This window comes from Poromitra crassiceps (assembly GCF_964638095.1).
Source record: "Poromitra crassiceps genome assembly, chromosome: 5".
NCBI classification, from domain to species: Eukaryota; Metazoa; Chordata; class Actinopteri; order Beryciformes; family Melamphaidae; genus Poromitra; species Poromitra crassiceps.
This window is the reverse complement of record NC_139642.1, coordinates 38977855-38997936: the sequence shown is the minus strand read 5'-3', so window position 1 is coordinate 38997936 and position 20082 is coordinate 38977855. Positions and strand designations below refer to the sequence as shown.

General features: G+C 43.1%; 1 protein-coding gene across 2 annotated transcripts; it reads right to left on the bottom strand.

Moving 5' to 3' along the window:
• Window positions 1-121: 121 nt before the first annotated feature.
• Window positions 122-19566, bottom strand: rasgrp4 (RAS guanyl releasing protein 4). 2 transcript variants are annotated; one of them, XM_083636461.1, is made up of 17 exons: window positions 19148-19566; window positions 12529-12704; window positions 8958-9069; window positions 8668-8730; window positions 8439-8567; window positions 8149-8290; window positions 7070-7243; window positions 6784-6900; window positions 5577-5852; window positions 4618-4698; window positions 4211-4315; window positions 3958-4067; window positions 3649-3799; window positions 3492-3528; window positions 3169-3300; window positions 1594-1835; window positions 122-955 (listed from the first exon to the last, which is right to left on the bottom strand). In XM_083636461.1, the coding sequence occupies exons 1-17, from the start codon at window positions 19162-19164 to the stop codon at window positions 794-796; spliced, it is 2226 nt and encodes a 741-aa protein (XP_083492587.1). In that variant the 5' UTR covers window positions 19165-19566; the 3' UTR covers window positions 122-793. The 2 variants fall into 2 exon arrangements, with proteins under 2 accessions (XP_083492587.1, XP_083492588.1); XM_083636462.1 differs by having other exon boundaries at window positions 3181-3300.
• Window positions 19567-20082: the final 516 nt, after the last annotated feature.

Genomic DNA, 20082 nt, shown 5'->3' with positions numbered 1-20082 from the left:
ACAATAAATGCAATTGTATATGCCTGTAGAAATTCACAAATCGTTTTCTTTTTGGTGCAACTGAGTTGAATCAGACACGACACATCGTATGCTTTGTTATTCTTGGAGTATTTTCTCAACTAACGTGACGACATCAAAATGACAAAATATAAAAGAAGCATCTTGCTAAACACTTGCTGCCAGTTTTTGATATAAGTGCTGTTCCATTGCACTCCCAGTGAACATTGAAAGCAGTTTTGCATACATTTGAATGTCAAATCTCATATACTTTGTCAGGGCAGGAAATAAACCTTTTCAGCCACTGGCTGTTGGATCCAAGAACTCACAAGACTTTCACTGCTTCACCAGCCAATCAAATTGTAGTTATTGTGAAAAATGATGCTGTGTTGCCTTCCAAATTCACCAGTCGAGTTGGCGGATGTACAGTAGCTCCCAGAGTCCAAACTAAGCAGAATTTGGCTGGATGCTAGTGTTAGTTACCCACCCTGCTTTTGCTGTGCATATAAGGCGAAACCATTATCTCATCACTGTTTTCAATGACTTTATGGTTTGAAGTCTGCTAGAAGCAGCTTAGCACCAGAGAACAAAATGAGGTGGTCATAAATTAAGAAACGGGTGTTTGATGCCTAAATGGTAAGAGCCAATCTTCACAAGTTTGGCAGAAAAAAGAAGAAAATAAACATGATACAATCATACTTCAAACGTGAAGGAGTCCATATTAATCAGTACTGGCTCGCATTCTAGTATGAATGGCCAATAAGTCGCATCGGTTCAATGTTTTACAGTCAGAAACCTAGCGGTGTCCGGATGTTTTCATGTCCATGTGTGAAGCTGTACAAGTCTGAGCGCTCAGTCCGGCTCTCTCCTCATTGTAGAGATGCACCTCCTCCATCTTCTCCTGCAGGAAGGAAACGGGCATGGAGCATCCTCTGGCCCTGTTGGGCAGCGTGTTGGCCTGGAACATGGAGCAAAGTGTGTCGTCAAGAAACTGCTATTCTCTCACTGTGGTAAAACCTGTTCACTTTCCACCTCATGCTCACATACGGAGCAGTAAATGTCCAACGTTAGCCACACTGGGGAGCTGTTGAGCACACATGCTGTTTTCCCCAGCTATCCATTGCAGAAAGACAAATGTTGCCTCTTGAAAAGGATGCTGCTAGACACTAAAATCATGGGTCAAAATCAACCTGGGTTTCCTTTGCTGTGTCTGTATACCTGTTAGGTTAGAAGTAGAGCAGAGCAAATAATTGAAACATCTAAATTTTAATATGAACTGTGAATTGTTTCAGAGAGAGGGGTGTCCCAAATGTATTTCTAAATGAGGTGATAGTGTCCCAGGTAATTTTTGGCCCACGAATGAAAAACAATATTGGTGAAAATCTTACATCATACTTAAACTGTAACTCCTGCACGCTAATCGCAAATAGTTTTTGTCAATATCTTTCAGCCCTAGTAGTTAGAAGTAGGTATTTTGGGCAACGTTTCTAGTATTGGAAGTGAGTTATGGTTTTATTGATCCCCAGGGTGGCCAGTCTTGGTAGATCAGTCATGAGTTCCTGTAGTAATTTCTGAAAGTGTTGGACTATGTCTCACCTTTCCCTTTGGGGAGGCGTATAGGAGTGTGCTGTGGTGGATTCCCCTCTTGTCCTCTTGCTCAGGTGTCCACAGCCCAGGATCGGTCTGCGTGGAGCGGTCGGAAAGCATAAAGTCACTGGCGTTCTGCATGGAGCGGTCGCATAGCGTGAAGTCCCCGGCGTTGTTTTTCATAATCGGCGTGAGCCTGTTGTGTTCCATGTCGTTACTGTGGGGGAAAACGAAGGTGTCCTCCTCTGAACCTAACGGAGACATTGAGATATCAGAAGACTGGACTGCAGCAGCTCATTTCAAAGGCAAGGAACTCACTCTGTGTGTGTGTGTGCGCGTGTGCGTGTGTTAGTGTTGGAGTATTCGAGACCGGTCTTGGTCTCAAGACCACATTTTGATGGTCTCTGACAAGCCGGACTAATGATTTTCTTTTAAGACCACAATTGTGGTCTTAAAAGAAAATCATTAGGCCCATCACCATTAAGGCCCATTCTGAGACAGGAAAAACCCTGTTTTCCATTGTGTGAAATTATTTTCTACTGCAGGCCCAAGAGGTTTACATATCAAATAAATGTTTGTTTCAACATAACCACTATAGACTAATGCTTCTGTTAATGAATAGCATACTCCCACATACAGAGCATATCATACAGGTTATTACATACAGAGCATATCATACAGGTTATTACATACAGAGCATATCATACAGGTTATTACATACAGAGCATATCATACAGGTTATTACATACAGAGCATATCATACAGGTTATTACATACAGAGCATATCATACAGGTTATTACATACAGAGCATATCATACAGGTTATTACATACAGAGCATATCATACAGGTTATTACATACAGTATCATACAGGTTATTACATACAGAGCATATCATACAGGTTATTACATACAGAGCATATCATACAGGTTATTACATACAGAGCATATCATACAGGTTATTACATACAGTATCATACAGGTTATTACATACAGTATCATACAGGTTATTACATACAGAGCATATCATACAGGTTATTACATACAGTATCATACAGGTTATTACATACAGTATCATACAGGTTATTACATACAGTATCATACAGGTTATTACATACAGTATCAGTGGCTGCAGCATAATTAGACAGCAGTAAGGTGTTTTACACTTCATTCTGCCCACTGTGTTGAGCCTTTCCAAACATCAGTGATATGGAATTGCAGTGTTTCAGATCAAAGGCTTGCTTGTCTTCTGTCATGTAGGCCTACTTGACATCCATTTGCATTTTACAAAAATTCCTAAATAATGATTCATTTTGTTAGCAGAGCAATGGTGTAAGTGTTCATCATTAGAGTTATGGTTTTGAAAATGGTCTTGCATTGGTCTGGTCTTGGTCTCAGTCTACCCCCCCACCCCCTCTCTCTTGGTCTTGATTCAGTCTCTCCCCTCCCCCTCAGTCTTGGTCTTGTCTCGGTTTAGGTGGTCTCAACTCCAACACTTGTGTGTGTGTGTGTGTGTGTGTGTGTGTGTGTGTGTGTGTGTGTGTGTGTGTGTGTGTGTGTGTGTGTGTAATAGAGAACAACGTACTCCAGCTGTTACCCTTTTGTCGTAAGTCGGGAGCGGGGGTACATGGACAGGAGTTACCCGAAACTTTGTGTTTCTTCGAGCACTCCATTCCCACCAGAGCCCTACAGTGTTTATGGCAGTTTACCCCGCAGTCTGAGGGAGGAAGTGTTTAGATAGAACTTAATAGAAGCCATAATGGAAGGAACATCTCTTCACCTGAACTTGTATTGGTTATCAACTGATTACTCTTGGACGAATAATGAAAAAACAAACAAACATTGGTGTTAATCTGAAAGGTTTAACCTTTGATTTAGGTGCATTTTGTGAAATGTAAATAATCTTACCTTTACAATGGTAGCCCTGTTTGTTCACTCCCCACAACTACAACAGAGGAGACACGATGTACATGAGTCATATTGCAGCTGGATTGGCCAGATTAGTGCAGTTACATAGGTTACACGCAGTTACACGCCCGCAGACAACACGAGAATGGATACTCACAAAGCCTCCGCAAGTGTTACAGAATGTCGGCCGTTTGTAAGTGGTTTCTTGGAAGTTATGGACGTCATTGAAATTATAGCCCAGCTTGGCACACACAGACATTCCCCTCATGAAGTAAGAGGTGATTTCTTCATGACTGATTTGCCCCTGTCTGGGTAGAAGAGTAACAAAAATAAATACATCACAAAGCGAATTAAAAGCTGACGTCACAAGCAGCTTTTCCTTGTGGTGTTATCATACAGTTTAGGTAGTGTTCTCAGTTTTGCAGCCAGATCACGGTCAGAGGCCTGCTTAAGGCAGCTTCCTCACCTGGCAGTTTCATGAGTGCAGAAGGAGAAGGGGAAGTTGGCTGCTATTTTCTCAAAGTCCTCCAGGGAAATGTAGCCGTCCTGCTTGTGGTCGTAGTTTTTCATTACGGACTGCAGGGGGCAACAGAGCACATTCACACGTTCAATTTCACTTGCTGAGGGCCTCTCAGGAACTGTTAGTTCTGCTTTAGTCTGCCCGGTAATAAGGAAGTGAAAGACGGGAGGTTGTTGCAGAGTCGGCGTTACGTACTCACATCCACCATCTGTTTGACGTGTTTAGATATGGTGTCAGGATCGAGCCGGGGGGTGACCCCTGACCCCCACTCTGCTACTACCGGCGGTTTAACTGGAGCTACAGGCTGCAAGGGGCCCAGGAGAAGCAGAAAGACGAGACATGTCATGGAGGACTGCACTTGTGAAAAAACACCCACCACATAACACACTTCCCCAACGTACGGCGCTTTGATGCGGTCAACTTTGATGTATTTCAGCACTGAGTCTGTGCTTTTGTTTTGTTACCAGAAGTTACACCCACAGAGCGCACAAATGTCCCTACTCTTGTGAAAAGAGGCTAAGACAAATGTGAGGCTGATGGTGTAGAAAGATAGAGGTACACACATTGTGAGATAAACTTGAAAGAGGAATATCCAGCCCCACTGACCTGGATCTTTGGGTTCTTGGGTTCCTTGTTGTAGGAGAGCTCATATATCTCATCTTCTGTGTAGTATAAATCTAGAGACAGCTGAGGCACGGAGAGAACATATTTAAGACATCAAAAGCCATTCTTCAAACACCTCTCTGATCTTTGATCTCTCTCTTCCCAGCCTGATTGCCAGAATAAAATGGCGCATTGTATGTTTCTGCAATCCACGGATATGTAGAATATGAAAATTTCTGAACCAAAATGCATTGCATATCACGTTTCTTGAATATTAATGTTCTACATGTCTGAGTCTGTTAGTGAACTGCGGTGGCGTCAAGTGTGTTGTGTGGATGGAGGGTGTAAACAATTACCTTTCACACCGGAGGGCTGTCTGTTCGATTCCCAGTCATGGTCATAGCGTTTCCCAAGTATAGACCGTGAGTCACATTTAACTTTTTTGTTATTTAAGCCTAAAACAAAATGTAACCCTAACCTTAACCAAGATGTTTTATTTGCTTAAACATAACCAAGTTGTTTTTCTAAACATAATGGTTATGTTTAGAAAATTAAAACAACTTTGTTATGTTTAGACAAGTAACACAACACGGTTATGTCTAGGCAAGCAAAACAACTTTGGTTGTTTTTACTTGCCTAAACATAACAAAAGTAGTTTTATTTGCGTTTAATATTGGAAAGGCAGCAAGGTTTTCAAATTAATCACCGTTTTGTTTCAAATCTATGTTGAGACGTAAAATACCACGCTTTAGAAAAGTTTTTTCGTGATGTTTTGTTTCAAATTCACGCCGATATTCCACATATCCCTGGTTTCACGCCGATATTCCACATATCCCTGGTTTCACGCCGATATTCCACATATCCCTGGTTTCACGCCGATATTCCACATATCCCTGGTTTTCCAACATGTAAAATGCCAAAGTTTTATTCTGGCGCCTGGGTAGCCCTCACTTGTCTCTTACCGTGAGCAGATGCAGAAGGTCCTTGTTGGCCTCGAAGGGCGGGCTGCAGCTGTGGACGGCCAGCAGGTCATGGATGTTGCTGTAGAGGTGCTGCAGCTTGCTCAGGTTGATCTTGTCCTCCTCCAGGTAGTCGGGCAGGGCCTCGTTCAGCGAGATCAGGTCCTTCAGATGCACACCCAGGATGGGCACCTTGAAGCCGCTGCACTCGCTGTAAAGCCGCCGGTAGTTGCTGTAGTTGCTGCGAGACGACAGCAGCTCTGTCATCTCACTGAGGGCCTGTCGGAGGAGAGAAGGAGCACGATAGCAAACATTGATGTATTTGTAACAACGTTGTGTAGTCTCCACCTGGGGATCGGACCGGGAACCTCCGGCATGGGAGGCGGACGCTCTAGCGAAAACCCATGGGCTCTAGCATCTGATGCTAGAGCATCTCTTGAGGTCTCTGAGAGTGAGGTTCACTGCACTGCATAGTACAGCGCTACCCGCTGGCCACTGTTAAATGCATTGTGTGCATGTGTGTCTATATACTGTACATGAATTAATGTCATGGACAGTACATATTAATGTATTTGTTTTCTGTTCTAGTGATCAAAGCTACAGGGCACATTAGAACATTTGGGGAGGGGCGGCGTTTACATTAGGTTTGGTTTAAGTACAGTTTATTTGCACATACAAATGAATGATATAAACATCTGAAAAAGAAGGGAGTAATAGACTCTGAAGCGAAGACAAAGAAACTCCAACCTTAAACCCCAAAGGCAACTCCAAAAGAAAACTAGAAGGCAATCAGAGAACACAAACCCCCGTCAATGCATTACAATTCTCCAACTTGCTATTACACTAACTTAAACACATCACATTTGAAATTAAATTGATTACTTGACCTTGTAAACATACCCTTTGGCTTTGGGATAAATGTTCTATCTCAGTTAGTTTCACAGTTGTGACAAAAAAACAAAAATTTAAATGTCAAGAATCGCAGATCCGGGATACAATCAAATAACTTGTTCCTTGGCCCAAGGCCTATCCCATCGAATTTCATGGAAATCCAGCAGTCATCCTGATTAAAGGCAGTGACAACATCATCATGCCAAGTAGACGTGGATTTGGCAGAATGACATCAAAGCTCATTGTGGAGACATACAAAGAAGAGTGAAGCAATCATCAAGGGACTGTGATTCATGGTTATGTGAAATATGTGAAATACCTTAGTGATGTCAGGAGCTAGCAGGTTCGAGGTGTCTTTGAGACGGGAGATTGAGCTGTGACAAAGGCCTCCGGTCACGGCCATTAGAGTGTTAAAGTTTTGCAGGGCTCGCAGTTTCTACAGAAGAAGAAGAAGACTGGATGGGTACGAGAGAGCACAAAAGTTGTCATTTTCCCTACAACTAAACTCAAACATGTACAGCTGTTGGCAGCCAAATGAAAATCCCTCTTAGCCCCTTTAGCCATCTGTTTAGATGTTAGGGAGGGCGACTCAGCAGCCATTTTACCTGGGCCACATGAATGAACTTGGTGAAGACGTGGGCTCGCTGCTGGGCTGTGTGTCGGCTGAGGATCATCAGCTGGACCCACTGGGACACGCCGTTACACATCATGACCGAGCGCTCCAGCGCAGGGTTGTCCCTCACCGAGCCTCGCACCACGTAACTCCGGTAGTCCAGGAACTAGCCGGGCCAGAGAACAGCAGAGGTCAACCCGCGAGGTAAACTTGGCAACAGGTGGTTACAAATTAGCAGTGGTATTGTTTTGCTCTGTGGTATACAAATAGTGTAGGAAACTAACTTTCTTTCTCCAGTGGTTTTTCCAGTGGTAGCCTTAGCCTACTACATTTTCTAGAATAGAATTGAACATCCAAATGGTGTTATCTGCCAAGTAGCTGCTAGAGTAGACATTATTTTATAATCTACTTAGTCCTAACTGCTTTTTCTGTCAGAGTAGCTACACAACAATTCTCTAACATTAGGCTGACATCTGCTGGTCATTTCCCACCTTGTATCCATGACTAGCAGTGGCTCCCAAAATCCAATATAACCCCAGACTGCTGCAACAAGCAAATGTCTTACCTGACTTTAGAAGAAAAAGGAAAGATATTTTTAAATAGTTGGAGGTGTGTGACCCGTCTGTCATCAACATCATTGACTAAAGTCTGCAGATAAACTGATAAACTCCAAGATCTGTCATTCGATGATAACGTATTTGCGACCCATCTGAACAATCCACAAGTTCTTCTTTCAAGAGAAAAGGTTGTTCCTGATTACCGGGCAGGTAAGATAGCGTTATGTTTATAAATTGTTGCTACTATGTCACGACTTTCTTTATCAACAGGCAAATAACGAAATTTCACCCCCTTCCATCCTGATGTGATTGTTACATGAGCCAAAAATATGGCCATCATTTAGTTGTTGTTTGGAAGCCTGTTCTGGGAGTCAACTTGGGAGGCATCAACTGACCAGTGATGTCATTACAAGTGATGAACACAATGATGAGGTGTCCTTAGCCTAGCCGTAAGTTAGGTCCTCTCGTGTAAGCAAAGTAATGATAATCAGGAAGAAGCTGCTCTCAAACTCACTGAAACACTGCAGAAGTTCTTGAACTCCAGGTAGCTGAGATGCTCGGCCATCTTGTCCGGCTCCATGTGGTCGAAGACCAAAGACACCTTCCTCTTCTTCACAGAGGGCGAGGGCGCCTGGGATATGTTGACATGAGGGTTTCTGGGAAAAGAGCAATGTAGGAAAACAGGCCCTTTCTCAATATGGGTTCTTCTCTTCTTGTTTTGCTCCTGTTGGGAGTAACGGTCAGATATGGCAATGACTGTCTGGGATTCCTCCGGGGTAAGGGGGTAATTACAACACGGCTTACGGGCAGGAGGTGTCGAACTCAGAATGTGTCTCCTCTCCGTCCGACCTGACCAGCGTCAACAGGTCCCCCATGGTCTGTTCCAGGACGGGGTCTGCCTCAAACACCGCTGGGAACTGGCTGATCCACTGCCTTAACACAAAGCAGGAGAGATCAGGTTTACTGCCCACAGACAGAGCAGGATAACCACTTCTGTCACAGTTTGTGTTTGCTGAAAAAGGCACCCACTAACCTGATGAGGTGGCATATCTGTGGCCTTCTCAGTCCCCTCTTGTCAGACGGACAATCGTTATAGGTGAGAGAGTCAAGGATATCAACATACTGCGCACCTACAGCACAACGTTGCACTATCTCCACTAGAGGAGACCTACTTCAAATCAGCTTTCCTGGCAATGAGTGCATATAGGAGTGAAAAACAAAACTAAGCCTGTTTTCTGATGGTAAGGATTAATGGACATGTGATTGGGACCAGTGGGACCGGGGCCAGCCAATAGCACTGCAGTGAGGGACAGTGGAGGATATAGGGTCAGTAGTTCCTTGGCGAACGTTTGGGAAGGCATCACCCAACTGTGCATCATCAGGGTCATGTGGACCAGCTGGGACCCTCTGGGGCTGGACAGCTTCCCGTCAGAATCTGCAAGCAAAACACAGAACTCAACAATCAAAGATCACTCTGGGATTAACAATAATTAAAAGAAAAAAGTGGGTGGCACCCTGGCTCAGTGGTTGACACAGCAAGACGGACCCGGCTTCATTTCAGTTCAATGCAATCAGCCTAGAGTTGGGTTCACATTTTCCTCCATGTGCTTTGGCATCCTCCCACATTTTAAAGCCAGTCAGGTAGATTGGAGACTAACTTGCCCTTAGGTGTGAATGTGAGTGTATGTCTATCTGTGTCAGTCCTGAAATGGGACTGGCGACCCGTCCAGGATGTTTCCACACCTTTCACCCCTGTGGGTGACCTGTGGGTGACCTGTGGGTGACCTGTGGGTGACCTAATGGAGCCAGATTTTTGAATTAGATAATTAGGGCTGACTAAATGGGCAAAAATGGCTAATTAGTGGCCAAAAAACGCTATCGGAGCATCAAATCACACACCACCCGTCTCAGTAACAGTTTCTTCCCTCAGGCACCATTATTGTATTGTACTGTATTGTGGTTTGTGTTATGTCTACACGCACTGTGTACAGACATGTCTGTATCACGTGTAGCCTACATAGTTATGTAGGTCTACACCCTTTTTCTGTCTGTCTTTGCGACCATGTCCTTGTGTATGTAAGGCTGAGGGTGCTCAGAGCATAAAGAATTTCATTGTATTTATACATTGTATTATGACAAATAAACTACTTGAACCCAGGTTCAGCACCATGGAGAGCTCCATTCGTTAGCTACTGATGGAGTTCAGCGGAGGAGCACAGCCAGGGAAGTGGACTATGATAAACCCTCTGGGGAGAGAGAGGAGAAGGCTGCATGCCAACTCTGTGAGCGCGGCCTGACTAAATGGCCAGTGAGTGTGTGCTCTAATGGCTATCATACACTGCACAGGTATTCTGCTAGTATCTCAAAAACTATGTCACATCGCTTATATTTTGACATTGTGAGTGAGATCAGTAGCTGAAGGGTTTGATGTTGTAGTGTTAAAGTTGTGTGAACTGTCATGCCTGGAAACTCAGCTAGAGTGAATTGTGACATACACTCAAGCCTGGCTCCATAGGATTCCATTATAAAGGTTGCATTTTTTTTATATCTCAAAAAGTACAAAAGATATCCAAAAGCTGAATTAAAGTGATCAAGTACTAATGTTTGAATGGAGTTTCTAGCTGAAAGTATGAAGGAGTAGTTTGATTTCAAAGAGGGCATGTTTGACCATGAACCGCTGCCGAATGACTGGCACGAGTTATACGCCCTGAAGTATAGCCAATCTGTTTGTTTACAAACCTGATTCATATATTAATATAAAGAGTGCTACAAATCCTATATAATCCTATAAGTGGATTTTTAAGGTTGTTGGTAGAAAGGGTCAAAGGCCAAAAATGAGGGTGTTTGGCCAATTTGACCATGATAATCGTGTATGTGTGGGAGACAGAGAGAAGGAGAAGGAGAGAGGGAGAAAGAAAGGAGAGAGAGAGGGTTTGTTTGGTCTAGCAGTGCCTGGGAAGAGCTGGCCGGTCTTTGCAAACTAACAGAACAAAGCTTTTTTGTATGACTGGCCTTTGTCTCACACATTCACTCTCCTTCCCTCCCTCCCTCTCTCTGGAGTCCCTTTTCCCTCACCCCTCATTTATATAACCTGCGAGCAGTGTTGGACAGTAACTTAGTTACAGTAACTTAGTTACTGTAATTTTATTACTTTTACCACTAACTAGTAATGTAAAGGATTACAATTTTCAAAAAGTATTTATATTACAGTTACTAATCCAAGTAACTTCAAGTTATTGCATTACATTCTCCAGCACTGGCACAGCGCTAAAATGCAGTGTGGAGATAGGTCTAGCTATGTCAGGCTTCTGCGTTGCCAGAAGGCAATTACTTTTTTTGTCCTAGGTAGGCAAATAAATAAAAGGTATACAGTTTGGCTGAATGTTGACTCCTGCTGTGAGGTTAATAATTGTTCTGATAAAGTGGATTCATTTGTAAAAGGAGCTGGTTAAACAGGTTGTATGTCACTTTTTCTGAGCTGGTGTAGCGAAGGTAATATAGTAAAGTAACGAGTAATGTAACGAATTACGTTTGAAACCAAGTAATAAGTAAAGTAATTGTATTACTTTTTAAAGGAGTAATCAGTAACTAATTACACTTCCTGAGTAACTTGCCCAACACTCTCATCCCTCATTGTATAACCTGCGAGTGATAAAAGAGTAGACACTCTCTCACTCCTCATTTATATAACCTGCAAGTGATAAAAGAGTAAAGACACTCACCCCTCAATTATATAACCTGCAAGTGATAAAAGAGTAAAGACACTCTCACTCCTCATTTATATAACCTGTGAGTGATAAAAGAGTAAAGACACTCTCACCCCTCATTTATATAACCTGTGAGTGATAAAAGAGTAAAGACACACTCATCACTCATTTATATAACCTGTGAGTGATAAAAGAGTAAAGACACCCTCACTCCTCATTTATATAACCTGTGAGTGATAAAAGAGTAAAGACACTCTCACCCCTCATTTATATAACCTGTGAGTGATAAAAGAGTAAAGACACTCACCCCTCAATTATATAACCTGCAAGCGATAAAAGAGTAAAGACACTCTCACTCCTCATTTATATAACCTGTGAGTGATAAATGAGTAAAGACACTCACCCCTCATTTATATAACCTGCAAGCGATAAAAGAGTAAAGACACTCACCCCTCATTTATATAACTTGTGAGTGATAAAAGAGTAAAGACACTCTCACCCCTCAATTATATAACCTGTGAGTGATAAAAGAGTAAAGACACTCTCACTCCTCATTTATATAACCTGTGAGTGATAAAAGAGTAAAGACACACTCATCACTCATTTATATAACCTAGTGATAAAAGAGTAAAGACACTCTCACCCCTCATTTATATAACCTGTGAGTGATAAAAGAGTAAAGACACTCTCACCCCTCATTTATATAACCTGTGAGTGATAAAAGAGTAAAGACACTCTCACCCCTCATTTATATAACCTGTGAGTGATAAAAGAGTAAAGACACACTCATCACTCATTTATATAACCTGTGAGTGATAAAAGAGTAAAGACACTCTCACCCCTCATTTATATAACCTGTGAGTGATAAAAGAGTAAAGACACACTCATCACTCATTTATATAACCTAGTGATAAAAGAGTAAAGACACTCTCACCCCTCATTTATATAACCTGTGAGTGATAAAAGAGTAAAGACACTCTCACCCCTCATTTATATAACCTAGTGATAAAAGAGTAAAGACACTCTCACCCCTCATTTATATAACCTAGTGATAAAAGAGTAAAGACATTCTCACTCCTCATTTATATAACCTGTGAGTGATAAAAGAGTAAAGATACTCTCACCCCTCATTTATATAACCTGCAAGTGATAAAGGTAAAGAGACAGGAGCATACACAGACACTGACCAAAGCAGTTGAGGCAGCGCTGTATGAGTTCATCCAGGCTGGCTGCACTGGGGCTGGGGCTGGAGCTGGGGGTCTGCAGGGCTCGGCTGATGTCCTGGGGACTGGGACATGTGTTTCTCCTCCGCGGGACCGGCTTCCTGCTCTTCAACCCACCAGGGCTCTCCACATTGGGCTTCCTGAGAGGGAGAGCCATACAGATACAGTGAGAGAGAAATAGATGTAGATGAAGAAATAGCAGCGCAAGATTGCGGTGAGCCTGTGCAGGTCAACATCTGAAGATGCTCAGCTCTCCAGATCTGATAAGGTCTGCTCCAGCGCTGCAGCTTTCTGAACCACCATGCTCAGAAGGAGCCATGTTGGTATGAACCACATGACTCTGGGCTGCACACCTTCGTCTGTGTGCTGCCACCTGGCATATAGAAAAAGTTAGAACAGGTTGGATGATTCATCGCTTGTGAAATAGGTCACAGATTGATGGGGGAATGGTGTTTGCTTGTTCGGAGCTGAAATAGGCTATTGTCAAGGATGAAAACCAGTCACCTTGAGGTGACAGTCACCTTTTTTATCTAAAAATAGGGCACTGAAGTAAAGGATTTCTGAGTGGTTTTGTGTCTACCCAGGTCTATCTGTCACTTCTTTTCCACTATCCATTGCATCCATGATTGTCGAATCATAAGTGTCCCAGTCATAAGTGTATTTTTGGAGGGAGACAGATGTGGATGAATTGTTTTTCACAGTGTAAACATCCTCCGTTCCTTTTTAAAGACTTGAGGACTCCCTCTAGTTGTTTCAATCTCCTTTTAATTCTACAAAGAGCAGTGGGTTTTGGCAGTGTACTAGTCATCAGTTGAACAGGGTAAATATCATAACAACTATTTCCTTGCGTGATTTTGAAACATTTCTACACAGAAATGCATTTTGGAAAGACGTGGAGGGACATTTTGAAAGCTGCAATATTCTACATTTCAAAACAGCAGTAGTTGACCACAGCTTGGCTTTTCTAGTGTTAATGCAATAAGCCTTTAAAGGCATTTATGCAACACATTGGACTGCCATGTGTTCTATTATGATTAATATTTGCACTTCAGATCAGCCGTTCAGTTTAGTAATGTCTTGCTGTATTTCATATTAACCACGAATTCTCACTCTCTCCCATACTTTTCTCATGTAAGTGTATATCTTCTGTTTCAGCCTTGCAGATGAAATGAGGAAAACACCCCTGCCCATAGCCTATGTCAGTGTGATTTACAGCCCAGGGTTTTATCCAGAGTTTTATTCAGTCTGTGTATCTCTGAAATGTGGTACGAAAATTGTGTCGCGTCCATTAGAGAAACATCGTCGTGCTGTACCCAAAACTGAGACAGTGCGGTCTGTCTGTATGATGTGATGACATTACCAGGAAACACATTAGCAATTCACAGAACTGACGACAAGTTCCCCGAATGACCAGGCCTACATCCCCTTCTCTCAACCTGCCTCTGTCTATGCAGTTAATTTCCACAGCCGACTCACATCCTTAACACACACCATACACCACATACATCCATATTATAATCACATACCCAAGCAAGTACTGTGCCACTGTTTTATGTACAACACATCAACGGACACTCCTGGCTGCACAGGTTCATACAGGCGTACGGGTGACGTTCAATCACCTATTTATACCACCAGCTCTCCTTGGACGTGCTGTTCCATCCGCCATCGCAACTATCACTCCGCCACGCATTCCCCCTGCCTCCTCCCTGCTCCCTCCCCTCACACACTCATGCATGCAGACAGCCTGGCCTCTCTCACTCTGGTTCAGTTTTGGAACCCATGTTGGGTCCAGCCTCCCATCCTCCCCTCATTAGACCAGCTGGCCACTGAGTTCAAAACACACGTACCACCATTATTATCCACACACCGATCATCACACAAGTAGAGATTAACATCACAAATACACTGGTACTGTACATTAACACGTTGTACCTCCTACCAGCAAAAGGTTTGGACACACCTGATTGGATGTCCTGTTTTTAAAGCCATTTTGGGGCTCCTTTGGGTTTTTTTACTACACAAAATTTAGAGTAGAATACTAGGGAACTGATGAGGAATGAATGGGGAACTAACTATTAGTTAATGGTCAGTTATCAAATACAGTATAGATAACGGTAATCATTAGTTAACTGAGAAACGAGTGAGGTAACTAATGAGGAAATAACGATTAGTTAATAGTCAGTTATCAAATATAGATAATCATTAGTTAATTGAGAAATGAGTTACATAACTAATGAGGAACTAACTATTAGTTAATGGTCAATCAAATGTCATAGAGTAGCTACCGTAATCATTAGATTAGCTAATGATTAGTTAAAATATAAGAAAGTTTTGATTTGTTTAACACATTTTTGGTCACTGCATAATTCCATTTGTGTTATAGTTTTAATGTCTTTACTATTATTCTAAAAAGTGGGAAAGTAGTAAAAATAAAGAAAAATACATGTGTCCAAACCTTTTGACAGGTAGTCCTATATGAGGGAAGAGGTAGGCCTAAACGAGGACACACTCAAGGTGGTGTGTGTGGGTTAATTCGCTCCAAACTTCAGCCACCTGTTATAACAGGTCTGCAGTTTTTGCCTCGTCTGCATCGACTCACATACCTCTAGACCAGTGGTGCCCAATTTGGGGCGCTGTTTTTTTTTTGGCCCGCCACGGATTTGGGGGTGGGATTTTTTTTTTTTTTTTTTTTTTTTTTTGCAGGCCAGGCGACCGGGCAGTTGCCCGACGTGCCCGATTATGCAGTCCGCGCCTGAATGGAGATGTCAGGACTCTTCTATCTACGATTAACGTTAATTTTGTGCAGCTCGTATTCTCTCTCCCCGACTCTATCACACAGGTGTGAGGCATTGCTATCTGAGGATTGATTGCTCCTGATTGGTTGGCTGAATCACCTGGTTGGGGGGTGAGCTCTGATATTTGATCCCTCCCCAGTCACTGGCTTTACACCAGCTCAGCAAGATGGACAGATCATCATCACGGCAGTGGCACACTGACAAAAGAAAGTTTAGGACGGAGTGGCAAGACGAGTATTTTTTACCGAAGTAAATTCAACAGCGGTTTGTCTCATTTGCAGACAGAGAGTGACTGTTTTGAAAGAGTACAATATACGTCACCACTACGAAACTGATTTTCAAAGTACCTTGAGGATTTTTCAAGTTGTGAATTAAGTCAAATTTCTCTCTTGATTACAAAGGTGGAAAATACAACTGTTTTTAACTGGGTGTTTACTGATTAAATGTTTAAGCTCCCCACAAATGCAGATGTTTTTTTAAATATATATAACCAATTGCAAATTATTACAATTACCAAACAGATAAAAAGTAGATTATTATATTGAAATGTTATTTTAGATTTAGAATGTTAATTTTCTATAAAACACAATACATTTTAATGTAATTCCACAACGTTTATTTTTGGCCCTCCACCCAGATTGAGTTTTGGCCCTTCATGGGAAATAATTTGGGCACCCCTGCTCTAGACTGTCAGTTTGGCCTTTCTCTCTTTACTGCCCTTTACAGTGTGTCATCTCTCCCTGCCTGTGACTCAGAGCAGCGACAGACACGCGCTACTACAAACACAAGTGCAGAAGCAGAAATGTTATTCACATTATGACGTTTGTGAAGGGACTTTCCCCCAGAGCGTGCTGAGCAGGTAATGTACACTAGCAATCTATGATCTCTTTTCTGTGGAACGGAACTTATGTTCTTCGGGTTGGTAAATATAGTGTCAACGTGTGGTGGACTCCCATGCAAATCCAAAAACAGTTGGCCATACTGTTTGTGCATTTGCATTCACCTTTACCTAGAATAAGATACCCAAGAGTAAATATAACAATGCTCCCACTATATTTAACAGCACACAGGGTAAACATGTATACACACACACGCACACACGCACGCACGCGCACACACACACACACACACACACACACACACACACACACACATACACACACACACACACACACACACACACACACACACACACACACACACACACACACACACACACACACACACACACACACACACACACACAGTGTTTAAGTCCTTTCAGTACTAAGAGAAAAAATCCTTCATGTTTGTGTCAATGACCCAAAAACCCTTGGTTGTCCTTTTAGAATGAAGGTACAGGCTACGTTCACACTGCAAGCCTTAGTGCTCAATTCAGATTTAATGCTCAGATCAGATTGTTTTTGTTTAGCTATTCACATTGTTTTGTAAATGTGGCAAATATCAGATTCCAGTGTGAACTGGTCACGGTTCTGTACTGCCCCGCAAAAGAGAACAATAACAAAGATGTCACACAGCACGCTGTCGTACGCAAGTAAACATGGAGGCCAAGTCAGCATTCACGGTTTCATTGAAAGATAAGCATTAGTTTCTTTAAATGTAGCTTTAAGGCTCTTAACTTTTCTCTGATACTTTCTTTTGATATGCTTTCAAACACAGACTGGTTCCATACAACCCCTCAAGTTTCACTTGATGTGTCACCCCAAATACTTATGAGGTCTAACACCTCATGTCCCTCCACTCACTCCCTCCATGGCAGCTGTCTTCCATGTTTGTATTGACAGAGTGACTCCCACCAGCGCTGAATTGTGACGGATGTTGATCTCTAGAGAGTGATGTAAAAGTCGCATAAATTCCGATATGACTGTTCAGACTGAGGTCGCGTTGCAAACAAAATCAGACCTGTGTCTGATTTAGGAGCACATATGAAAGTGGCCCAAATCAGAATTGAAAAGATCAGATTCCATGTTATTTGTGCTGTTCACACTGTTCTTCTGAAGAAAGAAAACAGTCACATATGAGCAACAAACAAAACAAACAGATTTGGGCCACGTTTGCCTGCAGTCTGATCACAGCCTTATTTAGTGAACTTGGGTCCGAGTCCATCATATCGCTGATTCAGAAACACACTTCACACCTCCCTTTCCTCACTGACTCCTCCCTCACCCACTCTTGTCCTCTTTCTTCATCCTTGCTCTATTCATGCCATTCAGAAAATAGCTTCTCCTTTTTTTCTCTCTCTCTGGAAATTCCCTTTCCCATCCGTGTCACGGCTCCTGGCTGGAGATCCAGTTCCCCCCTCTCCCCTTTTCTCACACACACACACACACACACACACACACACACACACACACACACACACACACACACACACACACACACACACACACACACACACACACACACACACACACACACACACACACACACACACACACACACACACTGGTGGGGGATATGCAAATTCCTCTCTTTCTTTCCTTAATTGATTAATTGAAGCCAGGGGCCTTTGAAGGCCTTGTTTGTGTGCTGCTCTTTCTCTCTTGGTCCCTCTCACAACCTGGACTCTTGTTCCCTCCGCATCACGGGATACATCTATTTGCAACGAGTCATTCATCCATTTTGTCCAGCATGAAGCAACTGTACCAACCATTATAGTTATCAACCGGAAGGTGAAAAAAACATTGATCAAATGCCCATAAACCTCTTCAACACCTCTGAAACATAAAAGTGTTTGAGGTCTAACAGGCATACAGATAATGAAATTATACCTGTGCCCCTGGGTATTTTGTGTGTCTCACCCACATGTTGTATTTCTTCTTTTCTCTTCTCATATTGTCATTTTCTGCTCTGATTTCTCTGATCATTTGTGCAGCCGGGCTAAACCTCACAACTGATTGAAGAGGGGACTGCATGTTAACTCCATCAGTCCACCTTAAGCTCAGGTAGGCATCACATCATCTCTGACTACCTTAATATTCAACACAACCCCTTCCTTCCAGGCAATCTGATAAGAGCTGCGGTCACAACTACAGCAGTAAAGAAGAACTAATGAAAACACAGACTGCTTATATTGCAGCTTCTCGCCATTTAGCGCAATCTAAATTCAAATGCAAAGACATCTCCATACACGTAACCAACAGGTCAACGTATGGGCCAGTGATAGGCTGAAGTCCCAGAGGAAAAATACACGGAGATGAGCTAGACAGAGTAGAGAGAAGAGAGAGCAGAATACATGTACAGGTGAGCAGGCAACACTTGACAAGCACGCACAACTGTGGAATGTCAGGGCTTGGTTGTGTGCAGTACACACAAATAATTTGAACTTGACATCATCCATGATATGCAGGTCAAACACATTAGCAGTGACTGTGTGTGTGTGTGTGTGTGTGTGTGTGTGTGTGTGTGTGTGTGTGTGTGTGTGTGTGTGAATAACATAATTACACCTGCAACCTTTGTCTTAAACAAACAGCTCCACTGCACGCCGTCTTGCTTTTGATCGATTCCAAATGAACAGCAGAAACACTGAGAGAACTCAGATGGCCTCACTTCTTCGCCCAAACCACATTGCATCTCAGATAACCTCAAGCTTCTTCTTCTCACATCCCGACTGCACAAACCAGGCTTGCTGACACATCTTAATACTTCACACCCTGCAAATGCTCACTGAGAAAGAAAGAAAGAAAGAAAGAGAGAAAGAAAGAAACAGAACTGCAAGTGGGTCTGAGACAGTGCACCAGACTCTCTGTCTTGGTGCACCCTCTTCTCTTTTTCTTTTTTTTTACCTCTTGGTCTTGTTCATTGCAGAGGTCTTCTCCTCCAAGGCGCTCCTCCTGCGCTGGTGATCGGCTTGGGCATCTGAGAGCCTCCCTACAGCACCATGGTTGGCCCTCCTCCTCCTCTGTGTCCTCTCTGTTTATGTGCCCAGGGCAGTGCGACGGGCGAGGGGCTGAAAGCTGCCCGCCAACCAGTCATCCACTAGACTCCACACGTAACCCCAGCCAGCTCCTGTCAGTCCACTGCCTGTGTCAGTCAACCTCTCTCTCTCTTGCTCTGCTATCTCAATCTGCCTATCAACCACAAAATCCACAACAAAACAGAAGTTGCAGTCCCTCTGCCTGGCTCAGAGAGAGAGAGGAGGTAAAAAGAAACAACTTCAAGCTTCACCAACTAGCCAAAGTCATTCACTTGCCAGTCCTCCTCCCTAGCTTTAACATAAACAAGTCAGCATCTTAAATGGAGGAACTGGCTCTGACAGATAGGGGAACTCGCATCAGTGTTTGTGTGTGCGTGCGTGTGTGTGTGTGCATGCGTGCAAGGGGGAGGGGAGAGGAGAGAGACACACAACTCGCCTCAGCGTAGCTAGCGAGAAAACAGTGAGCACATGAAGTACCAATAGAGGAAGGAGGAGGAGGAGAGTTTGAGAGAGAGATAGTGATGAGCAATCAAGTCGAGCGCCGCCGAACCTCAGGAAGTGACATCTGTGCTGCTTTCTTCACTGCATCAAAGGAAATAAATAGGCCACACCTGACACTTTGATCTTGACACAGTCTTAATGGAGATTGGTCGAAGTGAATTCCTGCAAAGAAAGAGGACTAGAAAACCTCATTAGATGTCTGCTTTACATCCTTGAATCCTGACTCCTTCTTTGTGGATGTGTTCATGCAGAGTCCCCCCGTCCAACAACCCACCCACTCAAAATCACTCCTATCATCCTGAT